This window comes from Siniperca chuatsi, linkage group LG7 (genome assembly GCF_020085105.1).
Source record: "Siniperca chuatsi isolate FFG_IHB_CAS linkage group LG7, ASM2008510v1, whole genome shotgun sequence".
Taxonomy (NCBI): Eukaryota; Metazoa; Chordata; class Actinopteri; order Centrarchiformes; family Sinipercidae; genus Siniperca; species Siniperca chuatsi.
The window spans coordinates 17,593,412-17,613,979 of record NC_058048.1 but is presented as its reverse complement, the minus strand read 5'-3'; the positions used below and the strand labels follow the sequence as shown (position 1 = coordinate 17,613,979).

The following is a 20,568-nucleotide window of genomic DNA, read 5'->3' as shown; positions in this document are numbered from 1 at the left end:
TGCATTCATCACTTTATTAAATCTCAAGGATACACAGTGCGTTTTGGTGAGTAACACTGACTGTAAACATAACTTGTTTGTTTACAAGAAAACACCACAGGGTACCTTTAAGGTCTAAAAATAATCAAAAGATTAATTGATAATGAAAATAACTATTAGATGCAGCTCTAGATGCAGATTAGCCCAGCATGAACACAAACAGAAAAGGAAATATTCACCTCTCTTTCACCATGGTTGAATGGATGGCCGATTTAAACTGACACCAATCTTACTAATGCAGAAAGGACATTCGAAGTGAGGACTGTCTTTCTCATGTGCAGTTCAAATCTGATACGTTTACTTGTCTGAACGTCATATACCGTCTACCAAACTTATCAGAGCATGCTGTGGGTAAAAGAAGTACAGAATGTACCTTGCTGCTGATGTCCTCCCCAGAGACGTTTTCTCTAATCACAAGCCAGGTAATGTTCTGTTCATTGTTTTCCTGCTTCAAATCTAATCTGCCGTACGGACAATCGGCTGTGAGTCAGACATGTTTGTGAAAATTACTGCTGTAATAACATCTCCACGTTATCATCTTGGACCCTTCTGAGAAACAGTGGACAGGATGATGAGAGTAATCATGCAGGTGAAACACTCGGTTCTCTATCAGTTATTGTGTTAGTTCTGTCTAATTCTGTCCTTATCTGACTTTCTACCTTTTAGAAAAAATAAAAGCCACTGAACACTGGCCATGACTTGTATTAGGATTAACTGGGATGCTCATCTGTCATTTCCCCCCCATGAAGTAACAATTATCAGACCAATAAACAATGATTTTATTCTACTATTTAGAGTCCATGATATGAAGTCTTTGAGGACAAGAGGCCATTTTCCCTGGAGCACACATTCATACTCAGTGTGTCTGGTATCCTTTCACATCAGCTCACCTTAGATGGATTCTAGTATCAGCTCTGAATGAGGATAAGATAAACCTTGGCCTCTTTCAGAACATCATCTCAGCTGCTATGAGACGATGTTCTGAAAGAGCACCCTGCTATGCGCTGCTCCTTATCATTCTTCCTTCATCCTCTCATCTGCCACTCTGTCTCCAAAGTAGCCAGTTCATATTATCACATCCTCTCCCTCCAATTAAACCCAAACTCTTTCCTCCCCCCCAGCCAACCCCTCCTCCACTCTGGAAAACAGCGGTAGGGTGACATTCTCACTAGCTAGCTCTAAATGCCAGTTGGTTAATAATCACACTTTGAAGCTTGTACTACAGACCTCCAGCTTAGTCTCAAATCTCTGACACTGGGTCTGTTCCTCTTTTTGTCCCCTATCTTTAACGTTTCTTCCTCAAAATTAAAGCTAGGGGTCACTGGGGAGGGATTTTTTTTTTTTTATCTCCCCTGATCATCAGTTTTGATAAGGTGGTACAAGTCTTTGGATTCTTGCTGAGGTTTTAAGATGTCTGCCGTGGCATCTTTCAGCCAACAGCTATCTGGCAAGCAACCGCAGACCACTTCTCAACACTGTGCAAATGGCCTGGGCAGGTAGTTAAGACATTTCTGAACTACACCGGCACTGAGATCATGGCAGGCAATGCATCAAAACTAAATGATTCCATGCAGAGACATCCTGTATTTCTCATCCATAAATGAGTTTATGGGTCCTCCTGCACTACGTTGTTATGGTACCTGCAATCTTGATGTTCATGTGGCCATCCAGCAGCAGATTCTCCGCCTTCAGGTCCCTGTGGACGATGTTGCGGTTGTGACAATACTCCACCGCTGACAGGATCTGCCAGAACTTCCTCCTGGCCTCTAGCTCACTGAGACGGCCATGCTTTGCCAGGTAGTCTGCAGCCAGAGAGAGAGAGAAACAAAGACAGTGGAGAGAGGTGATGTGTCATGTTAGAAGTATATGCAGATTTTTTACATTGACTTATATAACATGACTATACAGGCCTTACAAATACAGTATAAGGTATCGCTTTGTACAGTTGAAAAGAATGCATTGGTGCAGATTTTTCATTCTGCTGAGTGTTGGCGGTTGGAAAGGATAATTTACTTTTGATGAGGTGCAGGCCTGGTGCCAATAGTAGTTTACAGCTGCTCTACATGCTTTGCAGCATACTTTGTAAAGTGATTCAGTGCAAGATGTACAATGAAGAAAAATTCTTCAGCAACCCCTGTTCTAACCCTGTGTGTGTGTGTGTTTAAGTATCGCATGTGTGAGTTGGCAATGGTTGACAGTGGAGAATGCACTGTGTTGTCATAGCCGGAGGAGGAAAGGGGAGGAAGAGATTTCTGAGAACTGGTCTTCTGCTACATAATGTCCACATTAGTACAAGTTGGAACAGGGTGTGAGTTGGGGGGGGGGTTAGTGGGAGGTTTCATAATGATGCAGTTTGATGCATGTTTGTCAGTGTATGATTGCAGTGCACACACAGACATACAAACACACTTAACAATTAGTGGGAGAAATCAAGATACCAATGTAAATATGAACCTTAGTTCTTACCCAATGAGTGACAAAAACATCTGATTTATCTGCTTACTCAGTAAGACAGAGTGAATTTGTGGTTGTTTAGAAAGACGCATGAAACCAAAATCTGTGCTGTCTCTGGGGGGCCAAAGTCATAAAGTTTACTGTCTTCTTTCTCCAAGCATCCAGATGACTGACCTTTTTCTCATTGTCTGCTCTCACACCGCCCTCATTGTTTTTCAAACCTTACATACTCAGTGTTCACTAATTCTTACAAAGTCGGCCCGACAGACTATTTTACAGGACGCATGATTTTTTTTTGCAGCCCCGTGAACTTTGGAAAGTGTGGTGTTTGTTGCTGTCGGCAGGGTTCCTCTTCACACCTCTCTGTCCAGATAGCTTGCAAACTCTTCAATTCACACTCTGTGGCAAACAAGATAGGACACTCCGTGTTGGCTTTCTTTCCAGCTGGCATGAATACAGACCACTGACCAAACCTGACGACAATGCACAACAACCACAACAAACCCAGCCAACAAAACTTCGTATATGAGTAAAGGGAGTTTGCAAAATATAAGGAATGCAATTATGTGAAGACCCACAAGGTCAATCTCAGAAGAGCATTTTTATAATTACAAAGCAGGAACTTGCAGCTTAGTTTGCTCAAGATATTAAAAACAACTTTTTGCCTGTTCTTTCCATTTGTTAGAAATACCTTATATATTTTTTTTTTTTTTTTTTTTTTACAAGTAATATTGCTGTGATTTCCCTGGTGTGCACAAACATTTATGTAAAGATAAGATCACTGACAGAAACTAGGCCTCTGTCAAGATGCACAGAGAAGTCACAATAAGCCAATTTCACAGGCCACTAAAATCAAAAACATTGTGCCATCAACTTAACGTGAGATATTTAAAGTAGAGCAACTGTATGTCCTGAGGCCAACGACATGCATCACGTTGTAAACATCTCATCTTAACAACTCTGTCTGTCTCAACTCAGGGTTGAAAAAAAAGGCCAGCTGTGTGTTGGGACAAAGACAATACAATATGTACAATACAATGACTAAAGGCCATAAGTTGGACTATTAAGCTTCATGGAGATGATGCTGTTTTGTCATCAACAGCGTGGTTGATAAATAGCTAACATCTGACAGAGTGAGAAAACCTGATTAGATAATGGCTGGCAAATTCCATAGAGGAGGCCATTTAGTGACTAGGGCAGCTTTCATGCAACACTGCTAATCAAAAAACACACTGGGGAGGGGAATGTGTCGAGGAGGTCCAAGTATGCACCTGTGAGGAGAACAGGACTCTAAAGTAATAACCGTTCTGGGATCAAACTTCTCCCTTTCTTGGTCTGCCTCCGTCTCTTAAGGTGTCAGTATGCTTCAACCGAAGTGCTTGTCTGACTGTCCAACAGCAACAAGTTTGACCACGTCACACGACCACATCTGACCAAAAGTGTTTGTACTGTAGCAGTTGCACTTGAAGGCGGGGTGAAAAGCCTGAGAGGGGTGAGACACGATAATTGTTCAAAAACTGTACACACTTTCAGAAAACTTTCCTCTAAGGAATTCAAGGTGTAGCACTTGTTTGTACACACAAGAAGTGAGTGAAGTCATTTTGTGAGGATAAAAAAAAAAAAAAAAAGAGTGCTTGTGAAGTGGGTGTGCCTGTTTGTATAGTCGCTTTCACAGCCCTCCCAATTCTGACGCTGGAAAGGTGTGGGGGTTTCCGATGCTCTTGGACCATCCATTGAGCACTTTGGCAGACTGACGTCTCAACTCTCTCACAAACACGTTAACACACTTGCATACGTAGTTATTCTCTTGTGCTCTGCAACAGCCATGCCTCCTTAAGGCAACATCATGAGTTTTTTTAAGTTTAAAATAAGAAATGGTTGCAACTGACGATTATGAATTTAACTGCAAATTATTTTCTCAATTAATTGTTTGGTCTATAAAATGTCAGAAAATGCCCATCACAAATTCCTAATCTTCAAGTTGACAAATTCATATTGCCTGTTTGGTCTAACAAACAGTCTATAGCCCAAAGATATTCAGTTTACTATCATAGAAGACAAGAAAACCGGCTAATTCTGAGGAGCAAGAACCAGTAAATGTATGGCATTCTGGCTTAAAAACCGATTAATCAATTACTACTGGTTTCAGCTCTTAAAAGAATCCCACTTGACTTTAAACACTGATATTCTCATCAAATCAAATGTTGAACACCACATAACTAATCTTAATTCTGTATGAACAGCAGCACTGTGCTGCTACTGCTTGTTCTACAGTAGCACACTGCGCAGCCACACACACACACAAAAAATGCAGTATGTTGCCCCAGTGGAAGGATGAGTAATCCACTGATACAATGTTGGCGAGGGCAAGGACCTCAGCACAGTGAGGCAAACAGAGATGCATTCTGGGAAAGCGAACAGAACAAGTATGAATCATAGGGGTATTGGGGAACAGCTCAACAACCACTGTGTTCCACTTCTGCTGAGAGCTGGTTGAGGAGCTATGTCTCTTAACAGCTGCTCAGGTTTGGAAGGGGACAAACATCATGGGTACAAACTGGCTTGTTGGCTAGACCTCTGGCTGGACTTCAGATAACACCACAGGGCAGACATGGGGAGTGTGTGTCTGTGTGTGTGTAGAGGACAAGAGGCAAACACACACTCTGTTTCCACATCAGTAACTGATACCCAAAACACTTAAATACAGCAGCCACATTAAAGTCACGTCTATGTGGGTGTTGAAAGATGTTAGTACTGATTTAATACTGGCACCCTCAGGGGTTAAATTAGTCTGGAGCCAGCTGGAGCTGAGCACTGCCTTTTCATCCAAGTTATAACCTGCTAAAGATCAGCTGCAGCTACTGCTTGTGACAGTTAACTTCTCTTCCATGGAACACTTACAAGAACAAAGAAGAAAAAAATCCCTATTTGTTTTGCCTAAAAAAAACAAGGCTTATAACTTACTATAATACCCTTTCCATTCCAACTTATGGGTTATTTCGCCCAGCATCTAGACAGGGCAGGGTTGAGTAGAGTTGGGTGATATGTTCAAATGTTGACCTTTGTGTGTATTGCCACATTACTCCAACAGAGTTTTGAATTTAACTACCAGAATGTGCAGGCCTGTGACAATCACGCCCAATCACATTCACTACTTTCATCCCCTTGTCATTACGGATAGAGCCCTACCCATTTGGTTTTTTGTATGTATTTTTATTTCTATGGAGATAGATTTGTCTCAATATTATTCGTGTGAACAGATCAACAATCCATGTGTAAATATGTAATCTGTAAATTTGAAATACCTTCCACAAATACAAAAAAAAAAGTTTTGTAAACTCACAAAAATATTTTGCAAATATAAAACGGATCTGTAGATAAACAAATTCCACAAAAACCCCCATCTGTGAATACATTAAATTAATTTCCAAATAAATGAAAAGCATTTGTGAATATCTTCCACATTTACAAACAGGCATTTGTGGATCTCAATCTACACTTGTGGATTTGCATTTTACACACACACACACACACACACACAGAGTTTTGAGACAAACTTTCCACCAGTGTGAACAAAAAGCCACATGTATCACTTAACGCCATTTTCGTAATAGCACGTGATCACCTGCTGACGTCATTTCCGCATTTCAATTCAATTATATTTATATAGCGGCAATTCATAACAGAAGTTATCTCATTGCGCTTTTCCTATAGAGCAGGTCTAGACTGTACTCTATAAATTTCAAAATAAGAGCACACAGTCTTTCTACGAGCTGTTTTTTTTTCAATTAAATAATCAGCGATAAGTGTATTGTCGCCCTACCTAATTATGGTATATTTAAAAAAAAAAAAGAGGCAAAAAATAAACAATAAAAATACATAACATTTTATTGAGTGCAAAGTCAAGGCTAGAGTACATTGGATTACACTCATAGAAATAAATCGCTACAATACTCCTTTGATATTCCTACAGGAATGTATAGCATGCAATGTCTATGGCGCTCTATAGTGAAGCCCAAATATCATTAACAGGTGTCATGTGACCAAGTGTGTGACTGAGGGTACTTGAGGAGGCAGACATGTAAATAACCCATAAAATACATTATTCAAACCTTACAACTCTATTAAGGTGTGTTATAATCTCCTCATGATGTCTATTTTGGGTGTGACAGTACAACAGTGAGTAGATTGATGGCAAGACCCTACACTCCCAACCTCCAAATAGCGTTACTTTATATTATTAGTATTATTATATATACTCATATTATATGTATTAAAGATACACTGCTTAATAAACACACTTTAATTAAGTTCTGACACTGTTTGACATACAAGATAATGTAGATGACATTGCCGTTGCTTTACTATACTGGATGATTAATGCAAATGCTACAGATTAAGTCTTTGGTTTTCTGCTTTATACAATATGAGGTGAATGTAGGTGGTTAAGAAACACTAATAAAGCATTAAATGGCATGTTACACCAGACATTTGATGATTTACCTATTCAGTTTAGTTTACCTATTATACTGCAGGACTGATGTAGACATATAAAAAACACCATGTTATTTATACATTTTCTTATTTATTTATTACTTAAAACACTACACCCTTTCCAAATGTCTGCAATCACTGAAGAAGATGAGCACAAATTACCTCAGCTCAAATGTAGAAAAACATGTCAAGTTTATTCTGGCACATTTTCCTTCTTGCAATTTTTGCTTCAGCAGGTGGATCCTTGAAAGCTGACACATAAGATGCTGCCTGTCACTCAACTGAAAACACATTTTGTAAATATCAAAAAGGGAGGAAATCAGCTCCCTTCAAGCATCACCAAAACCTATATGAATTGAGTGCAACATATCTGGCATAAACCCTGTGGCGGTGATATATTACTAATATATGTAATTGACTGACAGATTTTGTCTGTGCAAATAATTTGTTTGGATAATGCTGGTGTTGGTCAGGTCTGCTAGCCAATTAGCCTAATCTGAGAACACATAACATTCCAGTCCTGTATAGTCTGTGCGTAGGCCTTTGTCCTTCAAATCTATTTTGCACATTGTGTGGATTGGTAATGTTACTTGCACCAATTATGTAGCTACATCAGTACTATAAGCTGACTGAACAGCAGGGGATGACGGCGTCTTTGTTGTAGGTTAAACGTCACCGCAACTATTTTTTGCTGCTGGAAAATAATACATAAATATCATATGTCAACTAAGATCAACAGGCCTTGGAGATATTTATATCTTTTAGACATTTAGGAGTAATTGCTAAAGTTGGGGGACTACGAGCAAATTAATTTTGGGTCACACGTTTTTGTAGAAACAGGGAATTAAAGCCTTGCACATTTAGCCTTGGTACCAAACAACTGGTCCTACTTTGGCAGCCATTCCTCTATTCATTTGTGTTTTTCCCTTCTGGTCATCAAAGTCAAAGCTACCACACCCTGGCAGCTGACAGATCTGAAAACTCACCCAGTAAATTTGAAGGATGGTTTATGGTGACATAGAAATTGACAGCCTAAGTACATAAGAATGTGTCTCAAAAAACAGCCTGAGTATTTCTTTGAAGTCAACCGTCTCCCTGTCTCATTCCCTTTCCATCAGTCAGACAAGAGATCTGCATGAGTGATTCTACTCACTGCCAGCTTTTATACTCCCCTCTCTCCAGCAGTGCTTTCTTAATTATGCATGCCCTACATTTCCCCACCACCTTCCAAATTCAAATGGATGTCCCCTGCTCTCGCCTCTCTTCTCTTCTGCCTCCTCTCCCCTCCTGCCTCTGCTCTCTGCAACTCTGCTTTATTTGTGGCTGACCCAATTTCCAGGTTTGATCCATCCTGTGGTTTTGCGGCAGACTGTGGAACGGCAGACTGATTGACTGACAGACAGACACAAAGGCACACCAACAAGCTGGCATGGATGCCTCTGCTGTGCCCATTACTGTGCCCACCCACCCCTTTGCGAGAATGAACCCATCACTCTCCGCCTTCTTGTGCCAAACCCAGCTCCGCTTCTTTGTCTTTATGGCTCCATACGCACGCACGCACGCACGCACGCACGCACGCACGCACGCACTACTGTTTGGTCTGAAGAGAGAATCTGAGGCTCATACACTGTCTCAACGATTCGCTGTAACAGGGTGGGCAGCTAAGCATCTACAACATCTTCACATATTCCGCTCTTGGTAACCTATGGCCAGGAGCAGACCTGAACAATTCATCATGTCAGAAAAGCAGAGGCAACTCTCTGGAGGGCGATAGTAGAGGAAGAGGCTGGAGATCTGGCTTGACAGCTTATCCGTTTGTCTGAGTGCATCATGACTGAATGACTTGATCCCCAGAAAGCGTATTTGGAAATCAGAAATGATTTTTCAATATTGTGAGATTGAATACTGTAATACTAGTCTAGTGCAGTCGGTGTCTGCCTGGCTGAGTCAACGCTGCTATTGCTGCAGCTGATGATGACATTTAAATGTCTTACATAACTTGATTACATTGTGCAATCAGGGCAGAGGGGTCTGAGGAATCAGGACACAATGGTTTTATAATACCCTGAGATGATCCATGAGAAAATCTATGGATTTTGGAAAATGAGGTTGACCAATCACGATTGGTTATTTAAAGGACTAGTTTGACATTTTGAGAAACACGCTCAGCATAGAGACTGGAAACAGGTACCTACCAGTAGCTCTAAAAATCATAAAATTTCTCCCTGCTTCCAGTCTTTATGCTAAGCTAACTTAGCTTTACCTTTACCTTTAGCTGCATATTTAAAGAGAGAAATATGAGAGTGGTATCAATCTTCTCATGTAATTCTCTGCATGAAAGCAAATAAGCATATATGTCAAACTACAGTGAGGGGACTGTAATATTCCTGTCATTACATAGCTTGACTAAGATAACAGAAGCTGCTGCTTGGTCTAACTACAATAAGCTGCAATGGCTATAACATATGTATTGATAGAGATGAATCTTTTATGTTTTATCTCTGTACTTCTTCTTCTGTCCTTCTTTCACATTTTTAACCACACTCTTTTCTCATTCATTTTTTTCTTGTGTCTGCTTCCCAGCTCTCTCTAGGTCACAGGAGCAGGAGTTACTGCTGCTGAGTCAACATCACAAGTGGAACACTGGCCTCAGAATTACAAAGACACACACACACACACACACACACACACACACACACACACACACACACACACACACACACACACACACACACACACACACACACACACACACACACACACACACACACACGACTATTAGGTTTACCGTAGACTATCGCTGGAGTAATCCTCTCAGCTACTGTGTCTGGAAGTAGGCTGAGTGCAAACATTCTCAGACTAATAGGTGAGGCCAATAATCTATGTGGATCATGATCCACTGTACTTGTAATTTTTTGCTTGTGAAAAAACAAAACAAAAAAACAAATCCTGCGATATTTGATCTAAACATTTATAATCCTGCAACAAATGCAAAATATGTGCAATAAACATGCTCTTTTGGGCAGTACTGCAGTGTGTACACATTGTACAAATTGAGTGTGTGTGTTGTACGTGTGTAGTAGCGATAGAGTGCATATGGTGCTATGGCAGACTAAGATAATTTCTTATCTTCATGTACTATTCTTGCTATGTTCTGACTTATCTGTCCTTTCCAGCACAAGTGTCTTTATTTGTGCTCTATTTATTTATATTCTAAAAGCAGTGTGTAAACCACTTCTACTGTAAAAACTCATTATTGTGCCTTGTAAGTTCAGACTGTCCACTTGGAAACTTATATTGTGTTTATATGGCAAATCTGAGCTTACTTCGTAATTGGTCACTTTTGTCTCTCAAAAACCTGGTAAATGACTGACTGGAAATTATTGTTTATAGCAAAGGAATCCGTTTTTAATATCTGTCCCAAAGGTCCAAAATGAGTAAGTCGAGCTGTGCTTTTTCTCAGTGACGTGCTTCCGCCACATCTGCAACATCTGGTCATTTAAAAAAACATTATGAAAGACTTTCAGGCTGCCATGATAAATCATAGATGCTTTGTTAATGTGACATCTATTTAACTCCTATTAAGACTACTGCCTTTGGAATGTTCACTCTTCATATTGTGAATTTCAGAATACTGTGATTGTCGCATTTTTGTAAATTAAGAATAGTGTATAAAGTTTGCATGCATTTAGTTTGTTTCATGGTGTTTTCCTCTTGACCCAATCTCTATTGAAAGAGAAAATCTTAACATAGCTGAAACGATGAGATTATTAATAGATTAGCTGGCAAACATTTAAATACTGATTCATCATTTAAGTCATTTTTTTAAAGCAAAAACGCCAAAAGTTCTCTTGTTCCAGCTTCTCAAATGTGAGGATTTGCTGCTTTTATTTGTCTTCTGTGATAAGAGTGTGGGTTGGGTAAAACAAATAGTGATGGGCATTTTTCACATTTTTCAATTTTATTTTTAAGACCAAACGATTAATGGTTTAATCGAGAAAATAGGCAGCTCAATCAATAATGAAAATAATCATTAGTTGCAGCCCTAAAGTTTAATTAAAAAATATTAACTCAATCTTAGCTAAACCAGACACAGTCAACATTGCCTGAGATACTGTGGTGCACAGATATGTAGTGCCATCCTAAATATTATTAAGAGCTTGCTATAATTCCAACATTTTGAGAAAACATACATCTAAAATCATGGAGTTAAATTAATCTTGATGATTCAAATTCTAATTCATCCTTTTCTATCCTTTTTCTGTCTTTTTCTATATGATTAGAATCAGTTGTTTGGTGCAGCATTGCTCTGTTTATATTGTTTCTCATGTTTTCCTTTACTTTGTGTGTATTTCATTTTGTTAATTCATGTCTTTTCATATATTTTTTAAACTTGATTTGGGGAAAGGTCCACTGTATAAGCCTACAGTTTCTTGTCCTCTCCTGTCACACGTTTCACTTCTGTTATCGGTTATAATGCTGTTTGTATAGTGCAAATAAAAGTGCACGTAAATGACAAATGTGTGTGTGTGAAATAGTGGCTTAAAAGATGGTCCTTTTTATTATTGCTACTTTTTGCAGATTTGCTATTAAGCATCCCAACAGTTTAACAGACAGTATTCAGAATTGAATCGAAGTGCCATGTAACGGTCAGTAAAAATGGAGGAATGACATTGTCGTTGGCCAGCATGCAGAAAGTAATCTTGATATCTTGCATAATCTGAACATCTGAGTAGTAAACCATTGAGCAGCAAGTGATTTTGCACCACCTATGGTAATAAATCAGTCTTTTTCTCTTTGAGGCTGCCTCTCTGCGGCCTTCACAGGCTGTCAGTGACGTAATTTTATACTACATGAAAACGATGTCAGCACATTTACCACTGCAATTACTAGGAGCACATGACAAGGGCTAAATTAGGACATTGTTCTCAGATTTCCATCAATCATGTGACCTTTGAGATTGAAGCCGGAATAAGTGTAGGAGCAAAGCAAACTCAACAAGACTTTGATACTTCCTTGTTTGTCAAAAACATTACTGATGCAACAGTGCTGATTTTTTGTGCAACTGATATGGGGAGGACGTGAATGAACTGGGTGGGACAATGTTTTTAAGATACTGAGGTCAGATTGATCTTGTACTTGAAAAGATCACTCACCGAATATCTCCCCATTCTTGGCATACTCCGTGACTAAGTAAAGCATGTTCTTTGTCTCCATCACCTGAGAGAGGGAGAGGACGAAGGAGCAGGGGCCGAGGGAGGGGAGAAAAGAGTAGGAGAGTGAACGTGAATACACACAGAAGACCACTTTTCAATAGCAACAGCATCAAATAATCCAAATTAACAGTCTCCTGCAACAAGAGAGAATTAAGAAAAGAATAAGGAAAAAGAAAACAGATACAAATGACCAAAATATTACACAACTGACCACATGGCTTTCTCTGAGGTTCAACCGCAGTGTCTGGCATCCAAAAAGTCAAGAGCAAAACAAAATGCATGAATGGCACAGGGTCTAAATATGGCATCCATGTAAGAGAATGGAGGTGGACGGATGGTGTTGCAGAGTATATTTGAATGGTACTTAAAACCTTTCAGTCCTCACACGGTGCTGTGTTGTGTAGGAGGGGGAGAACCGATTTAGAAGCAGAAACAGTCAGGAGAAGAATAGAATCAGATGGAGAGCGGAGGATGAATCAGACACAGTGAGCCAGACATTCACACTAGAAATCCCACGCTCATTGTTTATGATCAATTTTCCATCTGTTACACTGACCGATTCATGGATTTAGGAAATGAAAGCCAGTTTCTGTTTTTTTTGTGTGTTGGTTATGTAGCAAACACATTTTGTCCTCTCTGTATTGTGGAGCTGAAATACAACTGATTGATGAATTATGCCCGGATATAGGTACTCAGTATCATTCAATCAAAACATGTAGCATTGTGAGCCAAGACAGCATCTAATCTGGGAAATAAGCCTCTCTCACAGCGGACATTTTGACTTGTCACAGCAGGAAAAGCACAGGTGTAACTAATAGTATTAACGATGGCTCTGTTTCATTTACTGTGCCAGTAAACCAGCATGTTACAATAACAGGGCCCTGGCACTGGCACACCTGAGTGGAATGCAGCCATTATTAATGTTATTAGTTACACCTGTGTTTGACAAGATAAAATATCCACCACGAGAGAGCTCTATTTTCAATTTATGGCAGATGTCTTTCTATCATTTGTTGTTCTTGTTCATGATGGAATCTAACAGCTACATGCTAACTAACTTCATACGTTATCTGTCATGGATCTATTAGCTGTTTTAAGCTGTTCATTCAGCTATTTTATAGACCATTCTGGGGAGGCATTGGGCAAAAAGTAGGGAGACACAGCAGATGTTTTGGGCAGCATTTACAACTTTAACAATAGTCTTGCAAGTAGTGCTGGGTGTTGTTTGACTTTTTTTATACTAATGTCGATACAATACCAAAGTTTCTTTACTTTTATATTAATTTGTTTATCATCAGGGACAACACACATTCATTAACATCAATATGATATAACAGTCCATTTGCAGGTTGGTGTTATACATTAGTGATACCAAAAGCATACTTTTTTTGATACCTTACTTTGAGAAATAAAAACATGTCTACAAAACACAGCTTTTCCATTTAACAAAAGAAGCCAAAGTTAACCAAATGTTAAATGTTGTCTAAACACAAGCAGCTACACAAGAATTTAGCCTAAATAAAATAGTCTAAAATTGGCAAAATGATCATTTTAAATTGGGAACTCTCCTATCAACAATTGAGTAAACAAGATTATTTCTACAGATTTGATGCCAGATTTCGATACATGACAGTTGTTAATACTCTGTGCCTCGGACTCATTTCAGCTGGTACCAAAAAAGGTATTGAGGTTTGATACCCAGCCCTTCTTGCAAGTCCAGATATCAAGCCAATATGACGCCTCATGCTTTTGTATAGAATGTGTAAAATTCAACAGGATCTTAATACTGTGTTACAGACCTTGCTATAGTGGGCCCTGTGGCTTTACACTTTAATACGTCCATTTTTAACACGTCCATTTGTATTACATACATTACTGCCAATAATTACAATACTAATTCAATACAGCGGCGATAATACATTAAGTAGTAAATGGTTGACTTTTATTAATGTTTTTATTGTAAAGCACTTTGTAATTTTGTTTTGAAGTGTGCTATATAAATAATAATGATAATAATAATAATGATACCTTCAATATCCTCAATTTATTCAAGCATTTCCTGTAACATGATTGATTTTCAAATGAAGTACTCATTTTGTATTGGCATTACTATGTAAAGTACTGATAGTCAGAGACTGGTTTTCTAAAATAACAAACAATATCCAGTGATAATAATTTTGACTTATATTTCTACTAGTCGAGAGATTCTTGGCAGTCTAGAACTAGAGGGAAAGTGGAAAGCTGAACACCCAAGAGAGTCAGAGAGTGGTGGGATGTAAAGGGGAAAAAAGTGAAGAAAACGATTGCAGACTGGGGTCAACAGAGGCCACACAACACATGACAAACTAGAGTGGGGTCCCAGTTTGGTTGTCTGTGTGTGTCTCTGTGTGTCTTCATTAGCTAGGGCTTCTTTTTGGGCCACAGGGCCGACCCAAGTTTATGAGACTGGAAAGGAAATCACTAATTGACCTGAGCTGATTGGCTGGATGGGCCGCTGGAAATAATGATACACACTGAAATAACACTGCAGAAAGCTGGAACAGTGCCACATGGTTGTGTAATGATAATGAACACTCATTTACTTTTCCTAAACAAAGTAACAGGACCCAAAGGCTTATGTAATGCAACTGAATCACCCAAATTGTTGAGTTACTGGTGGTTAGGCTATTTTGTGCCAGACAGTGGACATCATGGCAACTAGGTGAAACAAGTTTCCCTTTGACTAGCTAATGTACCAACAAAGTGCAACAGCCAGAACAAATCATTTTAGAAAATAAACTCTCATAAAAATGTATGTGAACTTCCCTTGCACACCTGAACATGCATACATCAAAAAAGGTACCAAGGTGGCATGAGGTACATGAAATTTATGGGCTTTATTTCTATAAAAATTCTTTTAGCACACACCATACTACTGATAGTGACAATGGGCTCTATTTCAATAGCACAAGTGCAGAGACCACCACACAGCAAGATTATTTGCTTCTTGATCTAAAAAAATTTAAAAGCAAGCATGCAGCTATGTGATGCTGCAAGAAATCATGTCACAATTAAAAATGCATTTTAAAAATGAACCATGATAGACATCTTTGCAGTTTGCAAAGAAAGCCATGGTGTACAGTGCATTTTTGGATAGGAGAAAAAGACAAAGATGATTGGAACTAGGCCTTTTTCACAGCAGGCACTAAAAGTACTGGTGTTACTATGTTACTAATAACAGTAATGATGGCTCTGTTCTATTCAAGTGTCCCAGTAAGTCATGACAGTGTGACAGTGAGCGAGCATGCACAATACCAGAGTAGGGTATCTCTGCAGACCGGAGACTTTGAATGGACGGGGTAACTGTCAATCATTTTTTTAATTTGGCCAATCAGAGGCTTACAACCCTCTGTCAATCAAAAACAAATTTCACCAACACACTGCTGAAACCAGTTGTCAATCAGTTTTTAATTCAGCGAATCATCTTTCTCATAGGAGAAGGGCGAGGTTCGACATGAAGACGCAAACTTGACTTTCTCAGTGTTTAGATCCAAAGTTTTCAGCTCTAGTCAAAGGATCAACAGAGAGCAACTTTTTTATTCAACATTTTAAAGTGGAGGTAGACAACTTTTAGTAATTTTCACCACTGCTCATTTTAGAAATCACACATCATAAGTTTATTAGAACAGCATTTGTTGGAACGCTAGACGCTGGCAGCTAATGAGTTACCACAGGCTGTATGCAGTAAACTGTAAACTAATGTTAGCTAACTCGCTAACCTCTATGGGAAATTTTAGTAGTAAGCTAATAGGCTAGAAAAGCAGTGGCAACCGGCAGTGCAGTAGTGCAAACTTTTAAATTAGGCCTTGTAGATGTAATATGAGTGAAGATTGAGCAACTTGCCTATTGCCTATTTCTCACCTCAAATTTGTTCAGAAACAGATTTTGGTGGACTGCTAAGGTGAAATAAGTTCAAGTTTACGTAGCCTACTTCAATAGAACCCTACTACTGATGCTCAGACAGTCTATGGCTCAACCCCCATTGGCTCATAGAACTAGGGGCCCCAGGAGAGAGGACTGCAGTTGGATCCTTCTCCTCCCACCGGCACAATCCATCTATAATCCATTGTCCGTTTGAAGAAAGAACACGTTTTCTTGCAGTGGCCTTTCCAAAATGAGCAGTGGTGAAATTTTCTATATTCTGTTATGATCAAGGTGTTGATAAGCAGACAGCGTTAGCTAGCTAGCGTGCTAGCTAGTTGAAAAGTTGTCTGTACAAAACAAATGATGGATGGAGAGTTGTTTGTGTACCCCTCCTTAATACTGTGAAGTGATTTGCTTCATTAAAAACTGACTGACAACTGGTTTAGGAGGCATATTGGTGAAATTTGTTTTAGAGTGACAGTGGATTGTAAGCCTCTGATTGGCCAAATTAAAAAAAATTATTGACAGTTACCCCGCCCTCTCAAAAGTCTCCGGTCTGCAGAGATACAAACTAGCAATACCAGAACCCTGAAACTGAAGCAGCTAAATGGAATTCAGCCATTATTCATTTTATTTACACTTGAGCTTTATACTGTGACATGTTAAGACCAGAGTTCACTATTAACTGTGTAATCGTTTAACCGTGAACTCTGAATTGTGTGTCCAGTGTGTAGAGAGGACATCATACATAAACCAGAATACTGAGAACACATCAATTTTAATTAAAAGTGTTTAATTACTTTATTCAGCATCATTCTGTAGATGCTGTGATTTCTGTCAACAATTTAGTTTGTTCTTAACTTATTATTAAATTATCAAATTAGTGACACTGCTGAAAACTGATCTTGTCCTTAGACATCTATTCTCAACACGTGTCAAAGAGTCACTTTTCATCAAAATATAAAAAACTTGCTTTGCTTTGATTCATCTGCATGCAACTCCCATCTTGTTGCAGCTCAGCTTGTCATGCACACTGGGCAGAGAAATACCAAAGGACTCTTGCTGTAGCATTGCTTGTGGTAGTTGTTGTCCAGCCACAATAATCGAGCCCTTAAGTTCACTGCACATTAGATACTATTACCTCTTTAAAAACGTATAGCAGACATCTTCTAGGGAACTGCAGATCACTTTCTCTTTGGCTCTTTTTAGCTAAATCATTGGGCAAATAAATACTGACACTGTGTCCCCATATTCAAATAAATACTTTTTCATGGTCCCATGAAGTCAGGGGGCATTGACAAGAATTAAGATGTTTTACAAGTAAGCTGACTGTCAACAACAAGTGTGGACATGGCATAGATTCAAATCTGATTTAAAAACACAGCCTAAATACAGCTCAGCACTGCAGTACAGGTTAGATTGGATGTCCCAGTAAAATAATAAAACATTAAATTTATATAACCTTCAACTACTAACATTGTGTTAGTAGTTGAAGCACCTTCACACAGTGCAGAACACGCACAGATGCACATAATGCAGAGTGTCAGTCAGTCATTAACTATGCTCTCATATCTTAAACTATCCAGCGGTGGCAGGTTCTGCTAGGCAGCAGTTGTTTGCTAATGCATTAGAAAATGACCTGGATTGGTCCTGTGCGTCAACACCCCCGACTGCTAAAAAACCTGGAGAGAAGATCAACAAGGAGCAGCTGTGAATTCTGCTCCATGAAACAGATCTGTTCACAGATTAGCCAGAGAGACGGCTAATTCTAGGCCCGCTCAACAAATGTTACATTGGGCCCCCACTCCAATGCATGTTACAGTATCGCCCCTGCTCTATTAGGGGCCTTCTATGACCAGGGGCCAGTTTCACAAAGATAGACTTTGACTGTGGCTTAGGTCTAACTAATAGTCAGACTCCAGATGGACGTCTAAATGTATATGTTGCACAAACCTGTCTAGTTCTTGATTATCTTAAGTTGCACTACTTTTCAATGAATTTGGGGTAAATAAATACTTTTATACTTACTCTTTTCAAACCAAAAAAAAATGTCTGACCGAGCAACTGTATCAATCCGCTCAGCTCCGTTCAATACCACAGAAAATATTTGCCTTCTGGAAGAATTAAACTGTTACAGGACATTTTACTGGGAAAATTTATCATCATAACAATGACAAAAACAAATAAACCTGATTTGGAAAAATAATTGGGACGACGATCAATAGTGTTAATCCCACAGTCGACAGGAGCATCAAAGATAAGCTCAGGATAGTTTCTTTGGGTGAAAAAGGACTGATGATGTCCTCACTACATTTCCAATGAATTACTGTGCTCTCTAAAAACTCTCTCCATTGCTCGCTCTACAGCATTGTTAGAATTGACAATGTTGTGGAGCAAGTTAGGTTCAAAATTTAGGTCGAAGCACCTCTTGAAAATCTTGTTGAGCAAGAGGCAAAAATATTTGCAAAAATACCGGTTACAAAAGAAGAAAACAAAAACCAGATTAAACTATTTACCCTCACACAGCATTACAACATGGGGAATAACAGTTTACAGATATTTCCATTAGAATAGGACAAAAAATATGTCTAGATAAAATCATAATATACTGTATTATAAATCAGTGAAAGCAGAGAGAGGAAAGATGCACCAATAAAAAGATGATTATTTTTGTCCACATCTTGCATGCTAGGCAGTCAAAAGATGTTGAACTACTTTAGGTAACAGGTACTGAAGCTAGAGACTCACCTGGTAGAGCTTGATGATGTGGGGGTGGTCCAGCATCTTCATGATCTGAACTTCCCTGTAGATCTTCTCTAGGTTGACAGCATCCAGTTGGGTCTTGTCGATGATCTTAATGGCCACCTGCAGAATGATCCAGCATCAACAAAACAACTATAATGTTTCTTAAACAGTAGAATCATTGTTAGGGCTCATCAGACTTGATGGGAAATATGAAACACCTCCCCACACACACACACACACACTAGCATAGACAGCAATTTAATATTCTCCATGAAGCAAAAGGAGACCATGTGTTCTTTTCAGCTGTGAGAGCAGAGAACTGTTTCTGAGACACAAGATAAATACTTAAATACAGCTCGTGCTGAAGCCTTCAAAACAGTCTTAAAATGTCAGCCATGATGAAATATCACATGAAGGTACAGCAGAGGCAAACACAGTCCTCATTGGATATACACATACAAACACACACCCACAATGACACGTACATGTGTAAATCGCACACTCACAACTTCAACACTCTTGGCTTTGATTAATGATGTCCGGTAGGTAACATGGCAATATTAACATCTCTCCTTCAGACTGTCTCATAAACAACATTTCATCAGTGTGATCTGAAGTGTTCCAAGCGTCTGTGAGCCAAGCTGGAGGAGTAAACAACACAAGACCCCAGTTCCCCTCTCAGCAATCGCACCACTGTTAGATTAGAAGAAAACTCTTGCTGAGCGTTCAGACCAAAAATAGGACTGCATTAAAAGAAATGTAGGGGGCTGCTTTGGTGTTGTTTCAGGTACCAGTGACACTCGAGCTGACAAGATTAGTCGTTTAATTGATTAGTTTATCAACAGAAAATGTATCTGCAACTATTTTGATGATTGATTAATCGTTTAAGTCTTTAAAAAAAAAAAAAAAGTATCTGGTTCCAGCTTTTTAAATGTCGATATTTGCTGGTTTTCTTTGTCTTACATGATAGTCAACTGAATATCTTTGGCTTTTGGAGTGATGGTCGGACAAAACAAGCTATTTGAATATGTTAACTTGGACTTTTGGGAAATTGTGATGGTATTTTTCACCAAACAATTAATGAATCAATTAATTCAGAAACAACTACAGTAACCAATAATGAGAATACTTGCTAGCTGCAGTCCTAGGTGAGATAGTAAAACAAACTGGGTCCAGGAAGGCTGGTTTAAGTACCAGTTACATGAGTTTCAAGGTTTATCGGATGCCAAAAAAAACCAAACAAAAACAGGATTTTCCTAAGGGAACTTATCACAGCGACAATCATTTTGTCATCCATCTTGACGATCATCAGATAAACGGCAGAATCACGTTGCAGTATTTTACTAGGAAGCTGCGATTGCATGTATTTGACTGGCAATCGCAGTGCGTTGCCAGCTGACGTCCCACTGTGTTGCGGCATAAGTCAAACGTTTTCTGCTAGATGACCCAGCATTTTTTGTGTTGGCATTCTTGTTGTGTCAATGCAGTGGTAGCATTGAAATAAATAAGGGCGGCTTTCGTGCGATGCACATGTCAGTCTGAACACAGCCTCCTGTTTTAACCTCAAAGTGAAGTCTGACATCACCATCCCACTGACACCCATTTTGATCCTCTTTAGCATATTTGTTAGCACTTACAGATGTGTAGTAATAGGTGTTTTGATGTGTAACACTCTCCATTATTATCTCCCTACCCACGGTACAGTCAGGTATGCAAT

At 39.1% G+C, this 20,568-nt stretch overlaps 1 protein-coding gene across 4 annotated transcripts in view; it reads right to left on the bottom strand.

The window, feature by feature from the left end:
- Window positions 1–20,568, bottom strand: part of sik2b (salt-inducible kinase 2b) — a 46,508-nt gene that overhangs the window by 23,303 nt on the left and 2,637 nt on the right. For 3 of the 4 annotated variants that reach the window (XM_044203802.1, XM_044203803.1, XM_044203804.1), the window contains exons 2-4: window positions 18,855–18,971; window positions 12,144–12,207; window positions 1,680–1,841 (exon numbers count right to left, since the gene is read on the bottom strand). In XM_044203802.1, coding sequence (XP_044059737.1) covers window positions 1,680–1,841; window positions 12,144–12,207; window positions 18,855–18,971 — 343 coding nt within the window. Of the gene's footprint in view, window positions 1–1,679; window positions 1,842–12,143; window positions 12,208–18,854; window positions 18,972–20,568 lie in introns of those variants that run through there. The other variant, XM_044203806.1, reaches the window with a different exon arrangement.